The sequence below is a fragment of the Diadema antillarum genome, unplaced genomic scaffold (assembly GCF_040938485.1).
Source record: "Diadema antillarum isolate AM-2024a unplaced genomic scaffold, OU_Dant_1.0 scf00000004, whole genome shotgun sequence".
NCBI classification, from domain to species: Eukaryota; Metazoa; Echinodermata; class Echinoidea; order Diadematoida; family Diadematidae; genus Diadema; species Diadema antillarum.
The window spans coordinates 1370875-1392940 of record NW_027270893.1 but is presented as its reverse complement, the minus strand read 5'-3'; the positions used below and the strand labels follow the sequence as shown (position 1 = coordinate 1392940).

General features: G+C 39.3%; 1 protein-coding gene across 1 annotated transcript in view; it reads left to right on the top strand.

Annotated features, from left to right (window-relative positions):
• LOC139709860 (kin of IRRE-like protein 1) overlaps positions 1-21535 on the top strand; it is a 29180-nt gene extending 7645 nt beyond the window's left edge. The window contains exons 2-11 of the mRNA XM_071621850.1: positions 1241-1564; positions 3200-3517; positions 11127-11261; positions 12452-12571; positions 13342-13596; positions 14096-14230; positions 15147-15314; positions 16915-17022; positions 19853-20115; positions 20848-21535. Coding sequence (XP_071477951.1) covers positions 1241-1564; positions 3200-3517; positions 11127-11261; positions 12452-12571; positions 13342-13596; positions 14096-14230; positions 15147-15314; positions 16915-17022; positions 19853-20115; positions 20848-21198 — 2177 coding nt within the window. The 3' untranslated portion in view covers positions 21199-21535. The remainder of the gene's footprint in view (positions 1-1240; positions 1565-3199; positions 3518-11126; positions 11262-12451; positions 12572-13341; positions 13597-14095; positions 14231-15146; positions 15315-16914; positions 17023-19852; positions 20116-20847) is intronic.
• Positions 21536-22066: the final 531 nt, after the last annotated feature.

Here is a 22066-nt window from a genome sequence, read left to right as displayed (position 1 = left end):
CTAAAACTCTTGTGTGTGAGAGGGCCTACAACTTGTATGACCCTATCCACAGGGCACTACATTTCAGTTCTCCCCCACCCTATTAGTGTAACCATGCAGGTGACTTGCCTTGTCAGACTTGGGGTCGCAACAAGGTTACCAGCTAGTACCCCATAGCTATCAGTGTTGCCATGGTAACAAAGAAGAGAGTCAAGAAGGAGATGACCCAGAAATGATTGATGTGGAGACAATGTATGAATGGGCACAGGTTGTGGAAGGAATGCCTTGTTTCAGCTGTAAACAATTCATCAAAAACCAATTTAAATGGTTCCTAAACACACCCAAAATACCCCACGTGTCTAGGAGGTTTCATAAACCATAGCATTATACAGAAGGCCCAGTTCTTTACCCTGGTGTGTAGGTAATTTTCAATAGACAGTATCTTGTTGTGATATACAACTACAAAGTACCAACTAGTGTTTGTCAAACTAGTGGCTATGATCATTGTCTTTACTATTTCCAACAAATCTGTGCAGTACTTGTCAATCATTATGAAAAAGAAATAGCAGAATTAGCACAGAGACTCCAACTCTCCCGTTTTCAACGGGAGATTTCCCGTCGAAAGCCCATTTTTGCAAAATCTCCCGTTCTCCCGTTTGAGATTTGATTTCTCCCGCCCTGGCTCTGTGTCTCCCGGTGGAAAGGATTTCTTACTTTTTGCTATTGTATGTTGAGAAAATAAGCCTTAGATAGCACCAGAGAACATCTAGAACCCTAGGAACGTCGCACTTCGCACACATCAACTTGGAGTCTCTCGTTTGCTAGGGGTTTCGGGCGGGAGAATCTCCAGATCAAAAGGTGCTTGGGGTTGGAGTCTCTGTTAGCATCTTTTCTGTAATGCATAATCGTGCAAGCTGCATTGTAAAAAGTTCCCATCTGATAGTGCACCAAGTCAGTCATTGATTATTTCCATCCTCGTATTAGGACCAATATAAAGAAAAACAATATTAATTTAGAAAAAAAAATTGAATAAAATAAAAGCATCAGTCTTGTTGAGGCCACCATAGCACCATCAGAGAAAATATGTTGAGAAATGGTCACCCTTTCTCCTTCTAGCTTTTCATACTAAGGGAAACATTTATAATATTGATTCACACTAATTATTAGCACAAAAAATAGGGGGAAAATAGAGTTTGTCCTATTAAATGAGCTGGTTATGTCTTTCATGCATTTTCTCTCTTCAACCCCGCTACCTCTGCAGTTCATGGCACCCAGAGTTTCATCCAGCAGCCAGCCAACACGGCAGTCAACATGGGTACAGACTCGGTCATTCTCCACTGCCTGGTGGCCGACAAGGCGGGGGAGCTCTTCTGGACGGTCAACAACCACGTTTTGGGTTGGGACTATCAGGCGTCCATCCCGGGCCGGCCTCGTTTCTCCATCGTGGGCGATACGTCGCGGGGCGAATACAACTTGCGCATCACAAACGTTGCCCTCGACGACGATGGGGAATATAAGTGCCAGGTGACACTCGCCAACAACGAGCCACAACTCATATCCGCCCCTGCTCGACTTACCGTTCAAAGTGAGTGTTTTGCATGCATGTGGAGACCCAAAAGGGCTTCACACTTCAACAAAAGGACTTTAGTTGCTGTCACGTGTGCATTTTGAAGCATTTTCACAGTCTGATGTCGGATTGTCCGGCCATCTCTTATCCAGACTTCTCTGATATCCAGTTGCCTACAATCAGTGAAGACTTTTAAAAAAAAAGTGATTCCAAGTACAATCAAAACTCTCACAAAACTCGCTCAATATCCCATCCCTACAGTAAACATGTTTCATAAGAATTCTGCAGTAATCATCATTGTGGATGAACATGTGATATAATACAGTTGTACCAGGGTATTTTACCGTAAATGTGAACGCACCTATTGAAGTGAGTCTCCTTTGTGGACCATCGCAAAATGACAATCCGTAAAACGGCTCTGTCACAAACTCCATGGGCAGTTGAGCATTTGTGCAGACATGGACATGAAAATTATTTATGACTGTACCTCTTTGAATATTGTGAAATTCTTGGTGATCCATATATCTTTTACTGAATTTGTATACAGAGCTCTGCCTCAATGCATCCATAGGTCTGCTGCCTTACCTGCTTTTCTTTTATACCCCCGCCAAACGAAGTTTGAAGGGGGTATATAGGAATCAGCGGACGGTCGGGCGGTCGGTCGGGCGGTCGGTCGGGCGGTCGGGCGGTCGGTCCGTTGCAAATCTTGCGTCGCGAACTACTTCTTCAGTTTTCAACCGATTCCCATAAAACTTGGCACAATGTGTGCCTTGGGTTGTAGATGTGCAAGACGTATTTTTTGACAGTACCCAAAAGTATGTTGCCATGGTAACGGCATATTATGGGCAAAAATGGGTACAAATCTTGCGTCGCGAACTCCTCCCACAGTTTTTAATCAATTTTTATGAAATTAGGTACAGATGTTCATCTGCATATGTTAATGTGCAAGACACATATTTCCGCAGTGGCAAAAAGTGCGTTGCCATGGTAACGGCATGTTATTGGTAAAATATAGGGCAAAATGCTTCATGGCAAAACTGCTTCATCAGTGTTCTTCCAATTCTCATGGAATTCATATTGAATGTTTGTCTTAGGATATAGGTCAGCATGACACATTTCTTGACAGTGACAAAAAGTATGTTGCCATGGTAACAGCTCACATATTATGAGCCAAAATGATGGAAAATTTTGTGTTGCAAACTACTTCCTCAGTTTTTGCCCAATTTCCATGAAACTTGGTACAGATGTGTGCCTTTGGTTGTAGATGTGCAAGACGCATTTTTCGACAGTACCCGAAAGTACGTTGCCATGGTAACGGCATATTAATGGCAGAAGATCAAGGAAAGATCTTGCGGATTTAACTACTTCCTCAGTTTTTTGACCAAAGCTTATGAAATGTTGTTTTGACCAAAGCTTATGAAATGTTGTTTGGCGGGGGTATAACCAGTCGCTGTAGCGACATTTCTAGTTCTTTTCTATCACACTTCTTGACAACACAGTTCTTGACACTAGGGATTTGTCTCTACAGGTACAATTACCTGCATAGTACCTCCTTTTGTTTGGTCATGCCTTCCACTGTCAAAGACCACAATGTACATGTAATTAATGTCCTTTGTAGTCACAGTTTTTATAGTTGAACTCTCTTTCTTCTAGGAGCGCCCAGCTCAGTTGCCCTCGTACAAGGCACCACACTCTCTGTTGTAGTATCGGTTCCAGCCAACCTGACGTGCACCGCCAAAGGTGCCAATCCCGCGGCGAGCATCACATGGTTTCGAGACAATGTCGCCCTAGACGGTGCACTCTACAAGTCAAAGCCCGCCGTCAACGACCCGTCGGGACGGCTGTGGGACGCAGTCAGTGTCTTGACTGTCACGGCAGCTCTCCTCGACCACGGCATCTTGTATGAATGTCGAGCCTCCAATGCTGCAATTAGCGAACCAGTTACAGCTGGTCTAACTCTTGATGTCCAGCGTAAGTTCATTTCATTTCTGTATCAAACCTGAATGCCCCCCCCCCCCCTTTTTGGATTTTTTTTTTTATTTTTTTTTTTGTAGGCTGAATTAGACATGACTATTAGCAAAACAACAAAGATGATTTATTTGAAATCTAATCCTACCTTTGGATGGTTTTCAAACTTTGACTATACTAAATACTTTGATATCAGTTGAGGGATGTGTAGATACATGTATTACCCTCAACATCATCCATTCATCTAGTAGAGTAGAGGAATGATCAGAGATTTATCAATGACAGTCTTCTTCATTGTTATTTACTTTGCAAGATGCGATGCTTTTGAATGGTGAGAACAACTTTCATAGCTTTATGATCTTTGTCTCCTTAAGGCGATACCATAAGGAATTAAGTTAAGAAAGTATATTTATCAATGTCTGAATCATTGTCTTCAAACACCAAGATAAGCAACTTTAGGCGACTTCTTGGTGGTAGTGTGATGCAGGTACATGTATGTCACAAGTCAAATTGGTATCAGTTGTTATTCTATTGAGGTCCTTCGGAGGTGAAAGATTTGAGAATCAATTCCTCCATTCATGCCCTCCTTTCTGTTTTACCCATACCTAGTCTGTGAAAGTCATTCACTAATGAGTCATTGGGCGGGGACCAGTTTGCTGGCCGGTATTACCATTAGGCAGAGTTCGTTTTGCAACTTTGCCTCAGTAGATCAACAGGTGCAATAGTTCTATCTGGGCTGATAACAGACATCAGTTTGGAAGAAAAAGATTGTGATACGTGGCAAATGAATGATGATTAAATTGAATGCAAGGGGACCAGCACGGATCAACTTGAAATGGCAAAAAGTGAAGGTTATTTGAATACAAGAATTTTGTGTTACAATAAATGTGAGATGGTAAAATGTTTAATTTTTTTGAGTTGCATTCGTACATTTTTTGTACAATGTGTGTATTGTTTTTCAAAATCAGAATGTCCATCTACAAATTAGTACTTTGTCACATGAAATGCTAAGACAAGTCTAGCTGTAGCCCTGTGAACACTACCAGTTTCTGTGAGCAAAGTTTCAGTAAATTCCCTGGCATAGATCCTTAATGATTCATTCAGTGGAGGCAGGTAGGCAGGCATTTGTATTAAAGCAGACAGATAGGCAAACAGAATGACACACACACACATAATGTGTCTCATGTCTTATACCGTTACTGAAACTGTTCTTCTTCTTTCTTTCTTTCTTTACTTTCCTCTTCTTCCCTTTCTATTGTTTTCTTTTTCCCATAGCGCTTAGAGACATTTTATGTAATAACGCGCTATATAAATGTTGTGAATTATATGATAAACACACACAAATACTGTATGTTGACCCGTTGAGGATGGTTTGATTTTGCTACAACTCGCATTTCCCATAGACACCTGCCCAAGTATACTCGGGACTCATTCTCAATGGGTTAAATATGCACAAAGAAGAATGGCAACACTCCAAGTCTCTGTAGAAGTATCTTTATGTGACTTTTTGCAAGCAAATCTTGAGTGCACAGCAATGCTGAGAAAGCATGTCTTCAAGTGAGATATGATATCATAATGGAGCTGATGTTAGTTTTTCTCTTTAAAATACAATATTATAATATACCTCTTCCAAGCTTGTCCATGTACAAGTACAATGTAGGAGAAATGAAACACCCCATCCATGGTGCTAGGAAGTAAATCACAAATCAAGCTAACAACTGAAAACAGTATACAATGTTATGCAAATAATGAATGGTCAAGCATGGGATGGGACAAGATTTTCGCCTCGTTAAATAGAGCACCATCATCTTTCACCGAGTGCGAAATCTTGTTCCATTGCACGAGTAAAGACCATTCACTATTTGTTTGATACAAGACCTTGAACATCAACAGATACAATGTAGGGTCCGCACAGATTCTTGAATTTAGCACAGAAATGACAACCATTTTCTGTGAAAGGGGAATGAGTAGCTGCACAGTCATAGTCAGTGTTGTGTACATATGTACGCAAAACCGATCGGTCGATGTTGTTTGCAAAAATGAGTGACAAAAGTTTGCACTTGTAAGCGCACTTTACCCAATACATGATAAGTGTCAAGGCAGGTGGCAAATGTTTGTTTATTTGGACATCAGAGCCTTGTAATGGAACAGAAATTTCGAGTCAGTCGTGATTCTATTATTAACATGGGAGTCAATGGAAATTGGTGATGTCAGCCATGCACTATCCATTTTTGCTGTGTGTCACATGATGGGCAATCGACCAATTGGATAGCTACATATGTACATTCTTTTTAGGTTTTCTAATAACATATGTTTAATTTGTTTTGATTGTGAGGACATCTAGTACAAACATGGCATAGACAAAGCTGGATGAGCATGGCATACACTATTACTCTTGAATGCATTGATTCAATTGTAGTGCTTGAGAGAGAATGTAAAAGCTGTGGGTATGTGTTTTTGAGGCAGACTGCAGCTTGTTTATCACTCTAGAGGGAGCCAGTCAGTGGAAAAGAAGGGCGAGAGGTCAAAAGTCACTTGACTGAGGTCACTCATTGATTGTTAGCTGATTCATCTAGCAGATGTTATTGAGGTGTGGTTAAAGGGGTTGTGAATTTGTCAGAAAAGTTCAAATAAAAGTAGCAATACACACATTGTACTGTGAGAATAAAGCAGTGGAATTTATTGTGCATCCCCATGAGAAGTACATGTAAAGTGAAACTGATCTCAATTCATTATAATCGTCAATTGCACTATCAAAGGCAAATTAAAAAACAACAACAACAACAATCTTGATTATAACTCACTTACAAGGACTGGTACAGTGTCCGTCATCAAAAAAGTAGAGGGGCAATTCCGCAGTTAGGTGGACATGACATGGATAAAAGAAATGTGCCTCTTTATCTTACTCTTTAATCTAGGTATCAACTAATGCCATGGATGTTCACCAATCATTAAGGTCTTTCAAATTCAGTAGATTTTATCTTTCATATTGATTGATTTCGCGAGATCTAAAACCATCATTTAAAATGTACATGTGGGACTGGGGATGCTGAAATTCACTTAAATGCAAATTACAGTGGGTTCCTTTGAAATTTTTTCCTCAAAGTTTTGCTAAAGGGTAAAAGATAAATACATTTAAATACTCCAGAAGTCATGTGACATTTTGTCAATTACAAAAGGGTGAAATGACCTGCGGAATTACTCCGGACAAATGTAACGTTACTAACCGTAACGTTACTAACCATGCTTTTGGGGGTCTAGCTAAGAAATTATTGGTCGAACTGCTAAAAAACATTGTGTGAACATTTGTCATGATGCAATAATTGAAATTAATGCAACACTTTGTTTCAAGTAACTTGAATTTTTGCACACTTTTTGTTACAAGACATTGATTTTTTTGTCATGTCCTTTTTTCGTAACGTTACTAACCAGTCCTTTAAGTTGCCATAGCAATGCTATTATTTCTTGGATTGTATTCATCCTTATCTGTATCATAAACCTGGGAATGATGAACATGTTTTTGACATAATTTTGGCTTGAAATGAATAAATGGTAATTTAGCAGTAAAAACAAATATCTAAATTTGTTCAAATGTAACGTTACTAACCGCGGAATTGCCCAGAGGGGATTTAAAGGGCAAGTTCACCTCAAGTGATATAGGCCTACAGTGTATGTGCGAATTCAGTGAATGTAACAGAATTACATTGTAGTTGGACACATTTCACTGAAAGTTTCAGGTGGTGTGAATCGGGCAATCCCTACAAAACTTCAAATTCTATGAAGTTAGAAAGTTTTTGTGCTGCCATTGCTGGATGAGAAGACTACTACACTTTGTCAAATGTATGGACGATAATTACAAAATAGAAAGAAAATTCAACATATTATCACTTTTTTTTTCACTTATTGAAAGAGCACTTGCCTCTTTCAGGAGGCAGGGAAATGATACCCTTAACCTGTTCCATACAGGAACTTGGTGGTCTGTGTATTTATTAAGTCTATGGGGATATCAGGATTCAGTATGGAATGGGTTAATATGTACATTGTACACAATTTGTAGATTAGTAAAAGTCGAGAAAATGATTGTGTACTATGAAAAAGAAAAAGAAATTGCATGGAATGCTCTTGATATACGTAATTTTTCTTTAAATGTTATGCATGTGACATTAAAAAAAACTGCAGTACCTTAGTCTTCTCATCTACATATTGTAATGATATTTGCATTGAAACTTCAAAAAGTCATAACTTTTGAATGGATTGTCAGATTTTCCCCAAATTTCACTAATGTTTTCTGCTTTGATATTGCTGCATTCCCTCAATCCACATGATTTTTTTGTTTGTTTGATTGTTTGCTTGCTTGCTTATTTTGGATGCAGAATTGACAAAAGTTTCTTAATTGCTATCAGAATTTAAAGCTGAATCTAACATCTGCATGTTGACAAGCAATCAAGATCAAACTTTGTGCAGATTTTATGACTTTTCCCAACTTTCATCTGTCAGAACCAATTTTGATTGTAAGTTGGAATATGTAGAGAATTTTCAGTAAGTGTCAGTTTTATATGACAAGATCACAATTTCTGCAGCAAAATTTCTCCAAGATTTGAAAGGTAAAGTGATTCTTTGGGATGAAGAATGTTAAGCCATGGACTATTAAGATAGGATTAGATTTCTTGTGTATAAAAGCTATCTCTTGGGGGGGGTTTTTGTGTGTGTGTGTTTTGTTTTATTTTTTTTTGTTTTTTTTTGTTTTTTTAACAAGTGAATTAGCATGAGTGCAGACAATAATGAGCTGAGTACCAATGTAGATTTATTGAATATAGTACTTTAGTGGGAAAATTTTGCACTTGTAGATTGGGCAAGTGAAGGGGGCTTTGTCCATCAGGTGGCAGAGTAGCCCGTCGAAACCTGTTTATTAGCTTGGCTTGTTTAGGTAGTGATACACTCTCAAGCATTTAAAAAAATTATCCTTTTCGTTCTCCTTTTGTCTGTCAGCATGTACCACAATTTTGATAGTTCCTTTGATGTTGTTCTAATATATTAATTTATTGGATTGTTTTGTTATACCCCCCCCCAAAAAAAAAAAAAAATAGATAAATAAATAAATAAATGAATAAATAAATAAAAAAATAAAAAATAAATAAATAAATGAATAAATAAATTCATGAAGCAGTCATTTTTTTTTTCAGTGGTGTGTGCTAGAATATGTGTGATTTTAGATTTGAAGAAAAAAGAATTAGATAAAATGAAAATACGAATCAAGCTTTGCTTGGTTTTCTCTGAAAATTATGCAATTACAATATGCTGCAAATGTAATGTACCAGTGCATGTGTTCACATAGATTTCTCAATGAGTTTTGAACAGAATTCCTCAAGGTCAAAGGTCACTAAACTTTGGTTACATTTATGTGTCAATTTCCAGCTATGACTGTAAAGTCCATGCAAATGTAATATATTGTAGATCATTTGGTAGAAGTGAGAACAGAAGTAAAGGTTAGGTCCTATACTTGCTGACAATGGTATTGACCCGTGGAAGTTTGCAATGAAAGCCTCAAAGGTCAATGCACTTTAATAGAAGCTGTTAATCTTTTTTCTGTAGGCTGGTCCTCAGTTACAAAATTCTAGAGGAAATACAGTTGTGTTATTTGGTAAGAGCATCTGGGGGGCATTTCATGAAGCATTTTGTCCAACAAAGTTGTCGGACCAATTTGCTCTAAGCCAATCAGATGCAAGGATTTCAGTAGCTTGTAACAGTTTGCCAGAAAAAAATATCTGACCAAAACGCTTCATGAAATGCCACCCAGATATTGATAAACTGTAATTTGAATGACATGTCTGGGGGTAAGCAGTTATCAAAATGTGGTTACACAGAGATCAATGACAATGTCTACATAGTCAATGTACAATTCGTACTGACGTGTAGGCCAACATGAAGATGGAGACATTCATGAGTAATGTGCAGCTGTTGCTCCTGACGATAAATCTGAAACAAACTGGTGATTCTTCATGTGCACAGACTGTGGATTCCCCCATCCTATTGCAGGAACTTTGACCAATAGGTTGTCAACAAGATACAATATGATGGCGTGACTGTAATATGGCTTTAATATACAGCTACAGTGTACAGTTGTAGTTTGCTGCACTTCAAAGTAACTACCGTGCAGTGTTCAGCTTTATGTAGTTTATTTACTGGTCATTTAAGTGCTCTTAGGTGATTCTTGTGGAAAAAAATTATGCAGATTTGGCAGATACATTGTAGTATTTGTACAATACTGTTGTATGTTTGACCATGGAACATTGCTACCTACCTGGTAGTCACTGTAGTGTGAATTATTCTCTTCTGCTCTTTCTTTGAGTGGAGATGTAATCTTAAGTAGATGTGAAGATGTCAGTAGTTTAATAACCCTATGAATATGATAAGGAAGCTACAGGGTCTGTGGGAATTTGCATTGTAAGGAAATTTCAGCAACAAGTTAAAGACACTCCCTGCATGGGTCCTATTTATCTGTGCCAGGCATGGTATTATTCTGTACAGGAAGACCTGTCTTGCAGCAGTGTATGCTAACCTAAATGTAGTACTGTAGATTAGCATACATTTGTAATATCCACTCAAGTTACTTGCGACACCAACACTGACCGGACAGCAAAACCAGAGGTCTTCAACCTTCCTCGGAAACACTGGCTCACCCTGAACCGCATCCAATACCTCCATGCACGGATAGCTAGGCCACCGTCTACATTAATGGGCGTTCTTTAGAGTCTATAGCCTAGCATGTGACTGCGGCCATGCTGACCAAACCCTGCATCTCTCGTCATGGAGGACTCCCACCTGTGGAAGTTCCCAGAAGGGCTTGAAGAAGTTGCCAAACCAAGTGATGCTGCCCTGAACTGGGTCTACGACTTGGACCGTAATTAATCTATGAGGCTATATAAACCCCTCACCCGCCCCCCGCCTAGTTTGCAGGCACAAACCCTAGCTACCTTTGTACGTTGGTTGTAAAGGAGTCTGTACCAAAGCATCTCTTTGTATTCCCGCCATTGTAGGTGCTCCCTTGTTTGGAGAGGCTACAGTACAAGGCTTAAATGGGATAGTGCCAGCGGTGCATGATAGTAGTCTTGGAGCAGACTCCTTTACGATCAACAAGGATGTGTGCCTGCAAACTACCCCCTGCCCACCCGATTATACTGGACATCATATGATGGAAAAAGATCACTGTACTCCTCTATCACCTCAGTCTCCAGTCTGTACAGGTGTCTGGCAATGTCAACTTGTGCTTTGTGAAGGAAGAAGTAAATGATATCTACTGTATTTTTGCATGGGTTTAGACAGACTGAAAGCTTGAGTATTATCAAGAGATCAGAGTACAGAGTAGAAAAGATCAAGGATGATGTAAAACAGTTAATGAAATGCACACATTATCATGCATAGCAACGCATGGGGGCACCATCTCCCGTGTACTATTGTACAATCAGTTCACTGATTTCCTTGAGAGGTTGGTCACTGGCAGTTCAGGGGGGGAAAAAACTACATGATTGGAAGGGACTGGACACGGTAGGAGGCATGATTTAAAATGTGTTACGTGGTAGTCACTACAGGAGAAATGTGATTTGCTCTGCAGATGCACCGGTCGTTGCCATGGAAACCATACCGGCAGAGATTCGGGAGGAAACGACAGCACTGTGTCGGTGCGTGGTGGATGCCAACCCGAGGAGCGTGAGCTATGTCTGGAGCAAAAATGGGGAAACACTTACAGGTATAAAGAATAAAATCTACTGCCTTTGCCTTCAGTTCCATACAGTGAAAAAAATTCCAGACAGACTTTATGCGTTGTTGGATGTTGTTATACAGTATGTAACCTGCTACAACAAAAGGATCTGAAAGTCGAGGGAGGTCAATTTTCTGAAAATGACACAACATTATTTCTTTACTCTTCCGCTTTAATTTCATATTTGACATGACTCATTAAAGTACTCGGTTGCAGAGATATTGGTGATTTTATAAGACCATGTTGAGTGATCCAGGAAATCAGTTTCGAGAAAACCACCTTCAAAGTTTTCTTTCCGATGCAGCAGTTGTGATCGAGGAGAGGTATTCCATTTTTCACCTCTTGACAAGAGAAGGTCCGCTCATAGCAACCTCCGCGGTGTTCATTCAAGCGCAGCACCAGCGGTCTACACACGACCAATCAGTAGAAACGTGGGTGCCACGCACTGACCAATAAGATCACTCCCTCGTTGCTAGGGGCGGAGTCTATCTGCAGCATTAAATCTAAATCTTCGGACACATCTCTGTACCTTTGACAGTCGGAAAATCCTGGCCCAGAAGAGCGCTAATTTCTTGCCTTTCCTTTGATCATTTAGCTGCAAAATATTGGTAGATAGACAAAACATTAGATTAAAACATTATGGCAACAACAGAAATTCAATGGTTTTGACCGATTTTGATGATCTGACTTCAAACACGATTTTCTCGTCTAAGCCGTCAGCGACTTTCGGATCCATTTGTTGTGGCGGGTCGCATATGATGGCAAGGATTGGAAGTGATCGGGTATAGACAGACCTCTTGCTTTTTCTAGAACTTTGGAATGTTTGTGAGATGTCTCCTAACAATCAGATATCCTCAGGATTAAGAACAGATACAGTTTGTATGCCAGAGTTGTTGTGGTGATGTTGACTATCACAGATTTACATACTATTCTTTCTTTCTTTTCTATGTAACTGTCCACGAGGATGCTGTGGTTTAATAGATGGCATGATGATTGTCAAAATGGCAAGTTACACTATACTTTTTTGCTAAATACTTCAAGTCTGACTCTATTCAAATTTCCGATGACATGTATCTTATACTCCTGCTGAAACCATTCAAACTTACACTGTCTCTTGGATGGATTTCTGTCTTCATTTTGTACCATGTGACTCTTTTTTACTGTTTTTTTTTTTTCAGGTGAGATTAACAACGATATGGAATTGCTGGTTACCAAGGAAGACCACGGGGCAACCATCTCCTGTTCAGTCACTAATACCATCGGGACTGGTGAGGGGAGTTTGGAGCTCAATGTCCTCTGTAAGTTCTTATCTCCATTCCCCCTCCCCCCACCCCCCCCCCCCCCCAATTAAAAAGGGCATTAACCTGTTGAGGACGAGTCCCGAGTATACTTGGTCAATTGTCAAGATGGGAAATACATGTTGTAGCAAAATCAAACTTTCTTCAACGGGTTCAACAAAGCAAAACAAATTATATCAAAACTTTTACCATGCAGGCTTTGAGTTGAATTGAATTGGATTTAAAAAAAAATGTTCTAGATATCACATTTGATGCATATGTGTAGGTCTGTTGTATTACAAAACATCCTACCAAATAAAAATTTTGCAATAAAGCCTGAAATGTAAGGAGATATTACTATTTTTCTCACTAAACCATAACTGTAGATGGTTTAGTCTAGAAACAATTTTATTATAACTGTTGTTCACGTTTTGTGTATTTAACAATACTTAACATTGATTATACTGATTTTTAACACTGGTTGTTTCTATCCCTAAATCACACTTCAGAACTATTTTAAAGCACCAAAGGGTGGTTTTTGTTTCACTGCAAAGGGTAAGCAATGCCTTTAAAATCATCCAAATGCAATTTGATTTTTAGAAAGATCCATGAGCAGATAAAAAGCACTCAATATAAATGACGAAACTGAAACTTTAATTCCGTAACAAATTTTGAAATGTGACTCCATTTAACTGTGTAGGGCCTAGGGATTGCCAACTTTTTCATAGTTAAATCACTTTGAAAAGGGGTTACAAATACAGAAACCTTGAACCGATCCAACCGTTCCACAGATGGTCCTAGACTGGTGGAACCACCAGTTAGCGTCTCCGTCGACGAGGGAGAGCCCGCCCAGATGCAGTGCATAGGCGATGGCAACCCCACCCCTACCACCAAGTGGACTCGATTCGGTTCGCGGGCCACCCTCAGCACCATGCAGCGGCTGCAGTTTGACAGCGTGCGCGAGTCGGATACCGGTGTCTACATCTGCACTATCACCGTTCCAGGTTTTGAGTCTATCACCACAATTGGGAGACTTGACCTTAATTGTGAGTATGGCATTGTCTTGCCTGAACTATGAGGGCAGCAGTTTTATACCCGAATCATAAATTTATTGTGCAGCCTTTTCCCACTGAGATTGTAAGGAGAAGTTTTAGATGCAAAGGCCGATATATCAATTTTTATCAATTTGAGATATTTGAGATTTCGAATCTGCTTAAAAACAAAGAGTTAATTGAAATTTATGTAATAATTAATCATAACGATATCTTCAAATATCTCTTCCTATGTGTAACGAAGTGGGGAATCAATGAAAAGATTTTATTTTTCTCTGTTTGATGATGATCTTGCTTAAAAAAAAAGAAATTGAAAATGGCATGTATTGTTTTTGTTTTTGTTTTCTCTGTTTTTGGCATCTAAACTCTTCATATACAGGTTGTATATGCATGAGTAAAAAAGCATATGAAAGTATTCTTTTTTTACACCAGTCGAGTTATCCAGATATAAAGTGTTTTATGATAGTTCCAATTCTCTCTGTCTCACCCGTAGCCATTCCAGTGATCACCAGTGCCCCGGTGCAGCTGGCCAAGAAGGGAGGTACAGGGGTGCTGGAATGTCAGACGGACAGCAAGCCTGACCCGGACACCGTTGTCTGGAGCTGGCAGGATATGGAACTGGAGACAGGTCAGTAGGGTTCTTGCGATCATGGAAAATCTGGAAAAGTCATGGAATTTTGAAAAGTCGTGGAAAATGAGAAATTATAAATTTACCATGTTAGAGGAAAAGTCATGGAAATTTTAAAAGAATAATAATTTTTTGCCTTTAAGTGATCTTCTTAATAAAAAAAATATCAAAGAAAATAAAAAAATCTGACCAACATATCCACCACAGACAGTGTTGATGTGGTATGCACACTGACACTTTTACATGGACACCATTTTATCTCGTGGGAATTTCCATTTATTTGACACAAACCCCTGATACATCTTATGTAGGTGTTCATGAATTTACTGTTCAAAAGAGGATCCTGAATTTCAAAAATTTTGCCGGAAAAGTCATGGAATTTATTTTTGTGAAAGGTGCAGGTCAGGACTAGCCTTTTTCTATTTACATGCTGTTTTAGTGCACTGACATTTGCTACGAAGTTTGCTGAAGCAGATCACGATACCTCAAGGGCCTTTGGTGATCTGCAAATGTGGTTATGTTGTTTATGAGCAGGAAGAATGCTCAACAGAGGCACCACTCTTTATGATACTGAATAGTTGAGCCAATTGAAATAATTACGCTTGTCCATTTGACCAATGGAATTTAATACTAGATTTGTCTATCCATAGGCCATCATTGTGAATTCTTCGTGCTTGATAAAGATTCTTTGCTTTGTGCTCTGCTGATTGGATGTGACTTTTGCCATAAAGTTCTGATAACAAATTTCTGTAAATCAGAGTCATGCGTAAATAAATGCAGATAGGTTTTTAGTGCTTATAAACATAATCTAAACAAGCAAATCCTTCATGCATGTGACAATGTTTTTTGAGCAATTAAACAAATCCCATGTTGTGAGACCCGCATTTTCTGAAACTGTTTGAACGTGATGCTCCAGGGAACTCGGAGGGGCGATACCGGGCAGAGCTCAGCGATACCGACCTGGGGGGCGTCACCAGCTACCTGAGGATTGAGAAGGTGCGGAAGGAGGACTTTGGGGAGTTCAACTGCACCATGTCCAACAGCATGGGTACCCAGTCTGTGGTCATTGTCCTGGAGCAGCAAGGTGAGGCTTGAACCAGCATCCCACCAGAGAATCACACTCCACTCTAGGCTCCATTGGTGCGGCTAAGCACTGATGTGTCTTCTTTGAATCTGTATCAACAATAAACATGTGTGTTGGGGGGGGGGGGGGCAAAATTAATTTGAATTGAATTGAATTGAATTATGTCAACATGTCTGCATATTTGAGGGCATAAAAGTGAAAAACAAGATTATATTTTAGAATCTTGACTTTGAGGATTTGTTTTTGTTTGTGTTGTAGTTGGTGGTGGTGATGTTGTTGTTGTCGTCATCGTCGTCGTCGCTCATCAAATGTAGAAAGGATTCCAAAGAGATACAATGTAAATGATAATCTAATGGTACATCTCATTATTGTGATACAAGCAAAACCACTCTATGAATTTTCGTGGTACTTTAGGCCATGTTTGCAACACGAAATGTAGATGTAGTATACGGCTTGTATTTTGAGCAAAATTCCTGGAGGTCAAAGGTCATGGTCACTGAACTATAACTTGGTAAAAACATATTTCACCCATTACTTTATCTAGGAATGTCTGTTTATTGTAAATATGATTTGGTAGGAAAGGAAAAAGATGAATGAACAATTACTTCCACGAAATGATTAGGGTGAAAGTTCAAAGGTTACCATACTTTTGCAGGAAAAATAGTCCTTCTCTGATTTTGCTGCAGCTAGGAGTGTCCAGAGATATATGTAATTTGGTAGACAGGGTAGAATTTTATTGAAAATTATTTGCATTCATGAGCATAATGATTGTGAACGGTAAAAGGTCACTATAATTTGGTTAAAGGTAATTTTCTAGCTAGAACTTCAGCAAGGAATATCCAGTGGTACAATATTCATCTGGTGAGAGGGATAGAAGTAACTGAAAAAGCATTGCCTTTAATGACTGGGGTGAGAGGTCAAAGGTCAAGATGAAAGGTCACCAAACTTCAGTTAGAATACAAGTTTCTAACCATCAATTTCACTTGATAGGTCCAGTTATCATATGCATTGAATACAGAAAAAAATTAGTAGAGGCCTCCTTTGAGCAGGAAAGGTTAAAGGTCAACCCTTAGTCATTAGTCAAGATTAATTAACTCCAGCAAAATGAAAATGAAGGGCCATGTGCTTTTTACAGATTAAGTGGTTGTGTGGAAGGTGGAGGCATCCCAAGCAGCTGTGCAACAGTCGAAGTGCTTTAGTTTCAGCATGGTGTCAATGTGTATGTTAGGATCGAAATATGGTGGTTAGGTGGAAAAAAAAACCAAGCAAAGCAATATTTGTGATATATATACTGCTTCAAGATCATGGGCAGATAGCAAGGAATGGGGGCGGGGAAACGATGAAATGATTGAAACGCATTGATAACTATTAACCCATTGAGGACGAGTCCCGAGTATACTCGGGCAGGTGTCTATGGGAAATGCGTGTTGTAGCAAAATCAGTCTGTCCTCAATGGGTTAATAGAAATGTGCTATTTTCTGGAGCCAGACATCTTACTGTAGTTGCACACTCACATTAATCTCCTGCTGATTATAATGTCATGGAGACAAAAGGTTAAGGCATATTTCTCATCAATATCTCTCTGACCTCTGACCTCTAGGACTTGATCTCATCATCTACATCATCATCGGTGTCGTGGCTGCGTCGTTCTTCGTGTTCATCATGACCATTGTCACCTTGGTGTACTGCCGGCGCCGATGCAGAAAGAGTGAGTCAGAGATACCTTGTGTTCTATACACATATACTGTATATGCTGTTATTTTTGCGAGCGTTTAATTTTCGCAAATTTTGCGAATCACTGTTGGACCACAAATTTAACAACACATGAAAATGTCACTCATAACTGCGCTGCTAAAATAGTGCACTTACGAAATCTTCCGTGTCAATATGCAAAAACAACATCTCGCGAAAATGTCCATGACCTCATTGTAACAAAAAAAAAAATCTGTATGCAAAAATAACAGCTTATACAGTATATCTTTTGCAAACATTTTGCAGATTCTACGACAGTTTGGTTAGTGGTTAGATTCTTAGCATAGAACCACAGTGAGGATATTAGAGATAGGTATTTTCCCATTTGAAGAAGTGAAGTGAGCAACTTTGCACCTTGACGACTGCATACATCGTATTTTTTTTTTTGGCACGAGAGGTGGTAAAATGTTAATATGTCTCTATCAGTTGACTCACATACAACTGTAATGTGGTGCATATGGAATCACTGAAATATGTGCTGTATGCGTACACGGTCATACAAATATACAGAAAAGATTGCTATCCCAAGTGAGACAAACTAATCTGTGACTTTTTATTGGTTTAGAGCTACATGCCTGTAGGTGGTCACAAATATGATATGTCACCACATTGCCCAAATTAACTTGCAAATTTTATGTATGAAAGACAAGAAAACTGCCAAGTAAAGTGAGAGTGAGTTGGCTGCATATCAAGAAATTTCACATTTCCTGAGCGGATCTGGAGTTTGATTTGGTAAATGAACCCCCTTCCAAATTTCATAATCTGTGACTACATCACTTTTAACCCTATTGAAAAAGACTGGGCTATTTTGGTAGCTCGGGGGGGCCTAAAGGGTCACCCCTTAAGATCTCGGTCGTGGATCACGCGATCGCCGCGGAAATTTGCACAATGGTAGTGTGCGATGTGATCTACAAGATTGTATATTTAAATTTTCCAAAATAGTGTTTCTTTATTTTATTTTGATTAATTATGCTAATTTATGCGAGAAATCAGACTCTTTGATCTAAATCAGTAATTGACGCTCCAAAAGTGCTCATTTTTGGTCTAAGTATTCTTTGTGGCATTCTTAGCAAATGTACCGGTACTTAAAAAAAAATTGCGTATCGAAATTAATTTCTTATTTATTTTATTTTATGAATTTCTTATGTATTTCTTTGTTTTTTTTACCTTTTGTTTTTGTTGTTTTTTTAACAAAATTTGTGGCAGACACTTTTTGAAGCATAATACTCCTAAAACAAATTAATTTTAGCCATTGAGAGTAAAAATAAGCATATCATGTGAACCATGTGAAAAAACTCAATTTGCATTGACTTTGTACACAAAATCACATTTTTGAGCCATTTTCGGTCTCACTTGCATGTACAAAAAGTTATGTAACTTCAGAACCGTACCCCGGGCGTCACAAATTTGGTGTCAAAATGTGCAGGAAACTCGAAAGAAAAAAGTCATAGAGCATCGCGGCGAGAGCATTGCGTGTTGCAGAGTAATCTCGCGAAATGTTGAGGGGGGGGGGGGCCTTTTAGGCGCCCCCCCCCCCCCCCAGTCTTTTTAGGGTTAAGGTTTTTTGCCTTTCCTGAAGCATATTTCTATCGTGTTTTGAATTTGTATTACTGTAAAACGAGGAATGTTAATGTGCATGTTAATTTTGCCAAATTAAAATGCATGTGAAAGTTCTTGTCCATACTCTATGTATTGAACACCAGTATTCGTGAAAATTTCATGCCAGGAAAAAGGCCGTCGGCTCCAATTCGCGAAAATTTCATGCTGTGAATATATCATGTTTTACAGTATTGTATTTGATGCATGCTGTCCTGTGCTCTTGACTGCGCATTTATTTCAAAGCCATTTTTTTTTTCAGAGCTGTATTTCATTGACATCTTTCTCAATGGTTCTGATGAATATTTTTGGAAACATAGCAGGGTGAAATCTGCATCATAGGAGAGCTCAGGGTTAGAAGAATTAAACAAATAACCCTTGCAAAATTGATGCTTTACATAATAACATGTTTATTATGCTGTCATGATTACTGTATATGCTATAATTTTCGCGTACATAAATTTTCGCGAATTGCTGCTGTCACACATTTTCGCGAGTGGTTAAATTCGCGATTGGGGGACCAGAGAAAATATGAAGTGGCAAAGAAAGTGTGAATTTTCAACTTACTAGCAAATAAGAATGATACTACTTATACACTGCATGAAAAAAACATACCAAACTCTGCGAACTAGTAAGTTAGAATTCAACATTTTTGAAGTGGTTAAGTCCATCGCGCTAGATTTCTGACGAGTGGTACGAGGGGTACGAGTAAAATTCAACGGCAACCAGCTGGAGCATACGAAGCCCCGGCCCCTAAAGTTGACATGTGAATGTAGCGGCATGCAAACGCAAGAGCTAGTGCTAATACGGTACATGTAATCCAAGGGTGACACGCCGCGCGTTTGTAAGGTTGTGGCGCAATATATGTACGTAAACAAGCTTAGCCAGTATGGTCTGTTCGGTAAGCCTTGACATGGTATACTAGTACTGAAATGTTCGTATCATCAAGGCAAGGGATTCATTTTGGAAGGTAATATTTTCGCGCGTTGTTAATTTCGCGAATGACTCCCGACTCGCGAAATTCGCGAAAATAAAACCCACGCGAAATATATAGCGTATACAGTATAAGTCTTATATATATAGCCTTTAAACCTGAGATTAAGAAGTACAAAATTTAGGCACTCCAAGCATTTTCTTTCATTGCCAAGCGTCTCAAGTTGGTATAAAGTGCCTTTTTTTTCACATTCCAGAAAAAGTACAAACCGAAAATGTCGGCAAGGAGGCAATCCCGGTAGAAATCATCCCCCAGGTGATGTCGTTGAAGGATGCCCTCGCTAAAGGCAAGAAGTCACCTCGCGGTGGCGCAGATGATCCAGACGGATCTCCGCATAGCTCGAGTTCCCGTCATCGCTACGCCATGCCCCACGAGTTTGTTCGCCGCAACTCTTGGGACGACCCCCACTACCGAAGAGGACAGGCCAACGAGTACTCGGAACCGCATCACTTTGATAGGGTGCGTATGCCACCAGTTTCAAATACATTCAAATTTCAGATTCAGATTAAAATTCAGATTTCATTTTATTGTCCATATAGGAAATAAACAATATATATTCTTTCTGTTGGCATTTGTATGCAAGTAGGGATATCTACATACATGTATACACAAAAATCATTCCACAAAAACAGTTAAAAAGCACTAATAAATATTTTTGTGGGTCCAAACTTCAACATTTATTGAGAGAGAAAGGTAACCATGTCAAAAAAGACCAAATTCCCAAATCAGCCAAATTGATGTGATATGCTATTATAGGCAGTCTGGAAAATCAACTCGTGATTTTTTATAGGTTTTGTGATACAGGGTCACATCTACATTGTAGTTCTTAATCCTGGCATATTATGGGTCAAGGACTGGAAGTGAATGATGAAGGAGCATTGTCACTTCCTGTTCCAATTTTTCAGTTGATGGAAAATGTATGTGTTCACTATTTTGTATTGCATATGGCTGATAACTGTATCTCTTCCAGTTATTTTCTCATATTGTTTTACTGTATTTGGAGCTGTGGGATTTTTTTTTTGTATTTGTTGTGGTATTTCTTTTCAAATTCTTTGAATGGAAATCTTAAGAGTTTTATCTTTTTAATTGGTTATTGACCAGTCACTCTCTGCAGTTATCGAATCCGTGCAAGACCACTGTAGGAAAACGCCACTAATTTGTAGTACTTACCATCTTTCTTTGATCTAGCAGCGCCCCTCTCCTCCGTGGAATGCGGGATACAGCGATCACGAGGAGCCGTACGAAGATGTGGATGACAACGACCCGTACCGGAAGCGAGAGCGGTACTCCAATTACGACATGGACGACCCCGAACCTATCTACCGGGGTCGCAGCATCCACAGCCAGGTCAGCCGAGCCAGCCGACGCAGCGACCACGGCGACTACGTGGACGCCGGCAAGTTCCGCAACATAGACCCGTACGACCGTTATGAAGCCAGGCGCAGCGACGACTACGATGATCGCTATGGTTACGACCGTGACTCGGAAAAGCTGTCCGAGGTGTCCTACGACTCCAAAGAAAGACTGGCTACTAATGTATGATACATCTCCGCTGATAAGCCCGTTGTATCCTCCACCGCAAATTCCATTCCACCATCTTTGCTCATGGTTCGTCTCTTATGATGATGTGGCTAAATCCGACCTCTTTTTAGAACCTTTGTTGTGTAGATATCAGAACATGAGGCTTACCCATCTTACTCCGGACCTGACATACATGTATTGTGTAATTCTGATACAGTGGAACTTCGTTATGCCTAAATCAGATATAATGAATCCCATTGCAGGTCCCAACTGTTTATATTTCTTTGTTATTGTGCTTTGATAAGGTGAGAAACCTGTTCGTTTAACTTGATAATTGTCATGGTGTTAGGTCTCGTGTTATAAGAAGGTTCCCCAGTATTCATACTGCGATGAACATCAATGCATTTTCTTTGTTTGTATAGCATTGCTTTGTTTACTCTGCTTCCAAAGTTGAGGTGATATGCCAGTTTTAATAGGACAACTCGAAAATCACCTTAAGAAAAAAAAAGCTGAAAATCAATCTCTTTATGAATAGTCTTAATCCTGTGAATGCTATATTGTTGTTCTGTTTAGTCTGTAGTACATGTGTCAAGATATGAAAATAGATTGGTAGAATCTCTTCTCTAACTGTATTTCATGTTTATTACTGGTACAGAGTATTATTCCCTCATATACCCTTTCTTTGTCTTTCTTGTGCATCTGCTGTAGTTTGGCTCATCTTTTGAGGAAAAACTCATTTTTTATTGCCAATTCGTGGTCAGAATGAGATCTCTGTCAGTGAAGTTGTAATACACTCTTTTATTGTGACTTGCCAAACTCCTTCATCATCAATCTGTAACTGTTCACCAGAAACACCTTTCTGTACAGTTAGAATTAAAGACAACCCCAC